Raw genomic sequence first — 7,606 nt, forward strand, 5'->3', positions numbered from 1 at the left:
CCAAACTAACAATACACTTTAAAGACAGACACCCAGTTCAAATGAAAGAGTTCAATTGGGTAAGTTTCATTGTGTTTCCCATACATTGAAAAGCCGAAACCCAATGTGGGTGTTTTTATATCACCGTATTTCTTAAGGAAACCGGCTATCTTCAGAAAATTATGTATGTCATTTTTATTTAATCTTGCCTGTAATACCTAAGCAGCGCTTGTGAGCACTGGCTCAGGGCTTATCTGATTACAGCCGTTACCAGGGAAACCTCTCTCGCTCTACAAGCTCCTCCTGCTGGCAGAAAATGAATTTGCATATATGCCGTCACAAATAATATTGTATAATAATGTTAATAAGCCTGTTTTTGTGTTTTGCTTTGGTACCGAAACTGGTACCGAAAACTGAATAAAACCGAATATTGAAATTTTAGTTAAGTTTCAACACTAATTCCTCAGAATGTCTTTGTTTTCTGCAGCCATTTCGCACAGAATGAGAGATTTTTAAGGTGAACTAGGTGTTTGCACTTACATATATTCGCTCTGTCCCCAACCAGGTGACTTTTAAATCATCTGATAAAATGTTTTTTTAAGGTGAGGCCGAGGGAGGTATTCTATGACGCAGCAGGGCCATAAATCCAAAAGGACAGTGCAGCATTTTCAGAGACTTTTTTTTTCAAACTTTGAACTTTTATAGTATTTTTAACTATTTAACCCAACTTCCTTATGGCTAACACAAGAAACAGAAACAAATCAATTATTGCATTAGATCAAACAAAGTAGGAATGTATTTTTTCATGGACATTTTTGCTGTTACCTTCAATTAGCTGGTCCGAATGTGATTCCCGGCGATATTTCAGACCTCGTTTGCCAATCTAGTGATGCTGAAAAAGCCACAGAGCGTGAAGTGGGACTGATGGCGGTCTGAGACAGGAAAATCAGAACCCATAAAAGACGAGAAACCAACAGGGCTTTGAGGTCTGCCGGTCCCACCGTGATGCCACACACCAACACACAAACACACACCCCATCGACCATCTGACTGCTGTGTCTGGAGAGTACGGAGATCTCGAAGGACCAAAGATGGTCTCGCTGAGCTGCATCACCCAGATGCCCCGAAACAATTTATCAGGGTCCAAAACTGCAGCAGGGAGAGTGTGTGAGCACGGATACAGAGATCGACACACCTGGATACTTCAATCTGATTTATGACAACCCACACTACCCTGTCAGCTGGTCACCACAATATACTGTGTTTTAGAAGATGTCACCACCAGTAAGATTTCTTTGATCAACTGGAATGGTTATGCTGATACACAAGCTAAACTGGCATTATACTAGGGCTGTCACTATATCAGACTTTGATTACAGGAATACTGAGGTCAAAAGAGAACTTGTCAACTGGCATTGGATTAAGATATTATTAATATAAGATATGTTTATACTAACTAGGGCTGCACGATGTATCACATGCAATACAAGCTCTGCAATATCACATTCATTATCACAGGTGATTCATCTGTGATTATGAGTGCAAATTGCATACTTTGTCAGTAAACGACGGCTCTTTGTATTAAATGCCGCTCCATCTGAAAGCAGGTGACAAAAACGGGTTTACTGAAGAGATGCGCATGACAATCACATGCAATATATCATTCAGCCCTAATACAAACGACCAACATACCAGTAACAACCAGCACTTGCTAAAACAAACCTGAAACCACATTAACTAATTAAATCAGTTAAATCAGCATCAGACCAGCACTAAACAATATAATGACAGTCAGCATACACACACAATGAAAAGAAAACATCAGGTCAGCACATCCATAAAGCCATGGCAGTCCACTTGACCCTCACATTATTATTTAAAAGAGATCCAAGTCTGTGTCTTCTGTCTTTATGGAGGGGAAAAAAACTTTATCTGTTTCCATCACCTTTCTGAGCAAGCGTTCATTTAGAGAGAGATGAGAGATCTCATTTACAGGTGCATTAGTGCTTTACGCTCGCTGCTCTCTGAGCCTCAGACACAGCTGACAGCGATATGTAAGATAGAAGACACATGAAAACTTCTTTTAACCCCTTGTGAGTAAAGATGACTCTGTTAATGATGAGGAGGTTTATAATCATCCGTATAAGAACAACTTCTCCCCCCCCCCCCCCCGAGCGCCTGTGAGTTTATGCGTGCAGTGTTAGTATTTTAGCTGTCTAAAATACTTGATTCTGATTGGACAGTGGCTGGCAGCAATCGGATGTCAAATGTATTTGCATAATGACTACTAAACTGAAATGTGTCTATAACTGTGAATCAGTATTGATCACTATTTCAAACAAATTAAAAGTAGCAGAATAATAAATGGGATATTATTACAACCATCTGGTCATCATTATAAAATAAGAGAGAGATATATGTGTTCCTGTAGCTCAAGTGGTAGAGCGAGGTTGGGGTTTGATTCCCCGGGATCACATGATAGGTAAAAATTGATAGCCTGAGTGCACCGTAAGTCGCTTTGGATAAAAGTGTCTGCTAAATGCATTCATTATTTAAATAAAATGTATAGAGAAAAAGATCATGATAATCCAGCATGGCTGGATCTCCACCAGCATGGCACAGCAAGAGAGAGGTAAGATGAATTAGCATGCCATAGTAGAAAAAAAAGAGAATGGGAAATAGGAAAAGTGTGGTCAGCATCTGTAGTTCATTATTCACATCAGCTGCAGTAATTTCTAACACACAGTCCTGTCCACCCTTAAATAAATTATGAGCACGTTGTGTGCATTTAGTCAACTGCATGATAGAGACTGATTGGAGAGAAAGCATGAATAAATCTTCACACAGACAGAGAAACACAGATGAATGTCTACATATTATAAATAGGGATATCAATAGATTTAAATATTTAAATATCAAGCAACTTATTTGTGAGTATTATAGTAATTTACACTGTCACACATGTAAAAATATTATAAAATATTATAATTTCATTATAAAATATTATAATTTCATTATATATATATATATATATATATATATATATATATATATATATATATATATATATATATATATATATATATATAAAATGAAATTATAATATTTTATAATATTTTTACATGTGTGACAGTGTAAATTACTATAATACTCACAAATAAGTTGCTTGATATTTAAAATTTTTAATCTATTGCTGTGCCATGCTGGTGGAGATCCAGCCAATCTGGATGATCATGATATTTTTCTCTATACATTTTAATGAAATTATAATATTTTATGATATTTTTTTAAATAAAATAAAAAATAAATAAACAATATATCTCAAAGTGTGTGAATTAGTATGCTGTCCTGGGTTGACGTGTTCAACGGAGTAATCATTTAGTGGCTTGGATGGGACAGGTGATTTAAGGTCAACTCAATACACCGATGGCAGTGGCATCTCCCAATGATGAACTCCAAAAGGCAGTAACGGAGGAAAGAATGAGTGACTTTAAACGGTGAGGGCTTGACCGAGGGTTTGGATGTCTGAGTGTGTGTGTGTTAGGAGTCTAGAGTGCTTTTTGATGTTTCCACAGAGAGAAAAAAAATGTCAAAACAAACAGGACAATCAAACCTGCACTTAAAATCCTGACTAAGCACTTAAATCCTCCCAGACTCACATGAAAAGCAAAACCGATCTAAGAAAGCTCATCCGAGTGAAGATTATCATTGCATTCTTTATAATAAAGCTCGCTTGTATGACTCACATCAGTTACTTATCAACTAAATTCTAACAGATCATTTTCCTTTAAATCAAGATTATCAACCAACCTAATTTACTGTAATGCGATTAATTTGTCTTTTAATTAATGAAATATAAACACATTTTATTTTTTGGAAAATAAAGGGGATTTGCTATTAAAATTAAAACATGGAAGAAATAAAAAAAGTTTTAAAAATGTTTTCAACAGTAGTAACAGTATCACATACATTCTACTAAATAGAAGTAATATTTCTAGCACAATGCCTTTATGTAAAAAATAACTTTTACTTTGACGGGTTGGAGTGAATACATTTAAATTGACATTGGTTTTACTCAAATGAAACGGTAAAATGCTTGTGAAGTGTCTCAGAACAGTTCCGGTGATGTTATGTCCTCATTGAGACGGCAGATGCTGAAATGACTGCAAGCGTCAGGTGCTTTAGTCTATGTAGTAAACAAACCTGCACGTCTCTGCCATTCATTCATTCATTTACACAGAGAACATGCAGGATTCATATTTCAACCAACTTTTGCGGCTTAACATTTAAAGTTACTGGTCCATATGGAGATTTGATTTGATTCATTTATTCTAACTTTGACAAATTATTATAAATTATTATTATACCATAAAAAATGAATTTATGACTGGATTTTGAGATTCCGTCCACGTTTTCTGCTTCTCGGAAATCATAGCGCTGTATGCGTCAAGAACCGGGTTGACCGGGTACTGTGTACCACCGGTACTTAAAGAAACCTCTTACCGTGACATTTTCATTCTTTTTGTACCGACTTGGTACCGAAGTAGCGGGTCTTTTGACAACACGAATTCTATAGTTATTAATTATATTACAAATACTAATAATACTCTTGCTGTATATATATATATATATATATATATATATATACACACATCTGTTCCTTAAACCACAGACTGACAATTGTAAACCATCTAACATCATCTAACCTGGACAGATTTACGCATTAGTAGTGTTTCAAAAGCGCAAGGAAATATGTGTGCATTCTTAATTCATCATATTTTTTTTTAATATAAGGCACAGCTGATGAACTCACTGATGCATGGAAAGATCTCAAAGCAGAGTCACTTCACTTTCCGCTAACCCAGATGGTCCCCCAGACCCTCCTCTTCCTCACACGCACACAAACACACACACACACACACACACACACACACACGTTTGCTTTTCATTTCCCTCCCCCATCTCTTTCATCCGCTCTCTCGCCTTCTCAGAAGTACACATGGCTTTGACACATTGTTTGTGGTCACTAGGCTGGTTTGGCAATTAGTAGCCATAATCTGATCTGCCTGATATAGGCTCAAGGAGAGGCTAATACACACAAACCTACCACAGCAAACACACTTCAGACCACAAAGGCCAATTGCATTTCAATTAGCCACTAAAGAAGGGATCACTAACCCCGTTCCCTCTATCTGCCGCCTTCAGACACACTTCAACTTGAACATGGAGGGGGAAACTCCCCTAAATGAATTTCAGCAATACTTTTGTCTGTTCTGTATGGCTGGAATCTAAATCAGACACATTAGAGCTTGCACAGACATCTTTTAGTGTTGACTGCCTGTGCTAAATCATTGAGGGTTTTGGTCTATCATGAAAGAATAGCATGCACGATTAAGCAAAGTGAGTTAGCGAGCAGCAGAGGGTTGCAAATAAAACTGTGTGAACAATACACAGACTTACGCAGTACCTGTAAGAGTGTTTTCAGACAGAAAGACAAGCAAATAGGTTGTGTGATGGATCAAATTGGACAGGCAGTGGAAATTGAAACAAATAGACAATCCCTTCACATTGGCTGTGTGTTTATTACTGATCTCGAGACCAGTCTCTACACACACACACACACACACACACACACAGCATGCTGAACTGAACGTCTGATTTCTGGCATGGCCACAACAACCAGTCAACCACCATCTGTCAAATGCCAGACAAGGAGGGAGATTTTTTTCTCCCCCCTCTCGTTCTCGCTGTTTTTCTGCTTGATTTTTCAGAATCAATCATGCTCTGACGTGACCTGAAAACAACATGACACCGGTGATCTTCATCGGTGGTGTGTGTTCACACAAATGTTCCTAACAGGACGCTGGTATTAGCCTACTAGTCCAATACAGGTTTGTAAATTAAATATAGTTCACCTAAAATGAAATTGACATTATTTATTAACCCTCAAATCATTCTGAAACTGTTTGACTTTCTTATTTTGTTTCAGTGGAACACAAAAGGCAATGAAAGTAAATGGTGACTGAAGCTGGCAGTCACTAACATTCTTCTAATTTTTTTTTTTTTTTTTTTTTTTTGTAAGTAAATCAACTCAACAAAAAAAAAAAAGTGTGAACCATCCTGATTATGGACGATACATATTTATTTCTAGCTTTTTTGAAGTATCTAAGAGTAAACTGTTATATAAAAAGTCATAATTTTTTACTGCCCCAAATTACACTAAACCCTGTCCGTTAATATATTGCCAGAAAATATGACTTTTTCTTTATAAAAGCACTTAAACTGTCAAAAAATTACAAAACTCACAAAAATGACACTTCTAAGATTCTCGCAAAATTCAGCACAGAATATTGTCTTAAAGGTTACTCAGAATCCTTCACCCACACATAAAAGCGGTAGCGGGTAGACAGCCTCTTTTGAAGCAGCATAAGGTGAACCAGCTGGTTTCTCTTGTCCTAATTTAACATTAGCCAGTCCAAGATGGTCAGCTGGTTTTTAGCTGGTCCAGTCTAGAAGACCATCTTGGACCAGCAACAAACCAGCGGAATAATGTTAGCTGGTTGATCGTAAAATGACCCGCTACTATGTTCTTAACCACAGTTGCCATAAATCCAGCAGGGTTTTTAAGTAATGCAACCATTTAAAGTACTCTCGTCTCATTCATTCCGCAACATTCAGCACAACGCGTCTGTAAAACCACCACAGAAACTCCTTCCCAACTCCGCTGGATGCCAAAAAGATCTTTTTCCATTCAATTTAGTCCTCGCGAATAAATCCCAAAGCAAATCTCCGCTACGAGACATTCACCTGTCAAACCTGAAGCGCGCGGCGCGCGTAACACTCCACAGTGACAAACATCCACATATTTACCTTCCATTGCGAAAACGGCCGTTACAGCACACAATATCGTTATTAATCCCACAGTCATGGTAAAAGGCATTAGCCGCTGCAGCGGTGTCCTCTTGATTTTAGAAAACAGGACGGCGTGGCGTGCGCGTAAAATCCGTCACTTGTCACGCAGGGTGATATTCCAGCGAGCGAGCGGCGTGGAGTCACATCGCAGGCAGTAGTAAAAGAGTGAGTGGATGCTGCCACGGACGCGGAGCGCATAGATGAGAGCTTGAGAGAGACGGACACGCGCTCCCCCGAAACCCCCTTTAAAACCTATGGACCAATAAGAGACTGCACACCGAAAATCGCCAACCAATCACAGACAGGCTCTCTTTACGGCATGCATTGTTAGTCAAAACAAAAACTTTTCAGTGTTTCTCAGTGAGGCAAAATACGAGTTCGGTTGGAAGGGAAACAGCGACCTCAGATGGGCAAAAACACAGCTTCACCAGTGGAAATCACTTCTCTCAGGTGCTTTAAACCCAATGTCTATTTTTACCTTAATATTTTGCAATGAAGCATGTCACCATGTGATATGACAAAAAGTCATCATTCTAAATTACATTTATATCTTAAAATAAATGTTTATTTTTTTTTTTAAATGGTTTGACTCTAAAGTGAAACAGGTGGTGAAGATAAGGTTTTCTTTTTGTGGTTGTTTTCTAAGCAAAAGCAGTAGTAAAAGTTTTTGTTGTGAGATAGTAATATATAATGCTAATATAATGTTGAATAATAA

At 37.7% G+C, this 7,606-nt stretch overlaps 1 protein-coding gene across 2 annotated transcripts in view; it reads right to left on the reverse strand.

Moving 5' to 3' along the window:
* Positions 1–7,119, reverse strand: part of LOC113120922 (ephrin type-B receptor 1-like) — a 175,723-nt gene extending 168,604 nt beyond the window's left edge. For both annotated transcript variants that reach the window (XM_026291064.1, XM_026291074.1), the window contains exon 1: positions 6,850–7,119. In XM_026291064.1, coding sequence (XP_026146849.1) covers positions 6,850–6,919 — 70 coding nt within the window. In that variant the 5' untranslated portion in view covers positions 6,920–7,119. The remainder of the gene's footprint in view (positions 1–6,849) is intronic.
* Positions 7,120–7,606: the final 487 nt, after the last annotated feature.

The sequence above is a fragment of the Carassius auratus genome, chromosome 2, assembly GCF_003368295.1.
Source record: "Carassius auratus strain Wakin chromosome 2, ASM336829v1, whole genome shotgun sequence".
NCBI classification, from domain to species: Eukaryota; Metazoa; Chordata; class Actinopteri; order Cypriniformes; family Cyprinidae; genus Carassius; species Carassius auratus.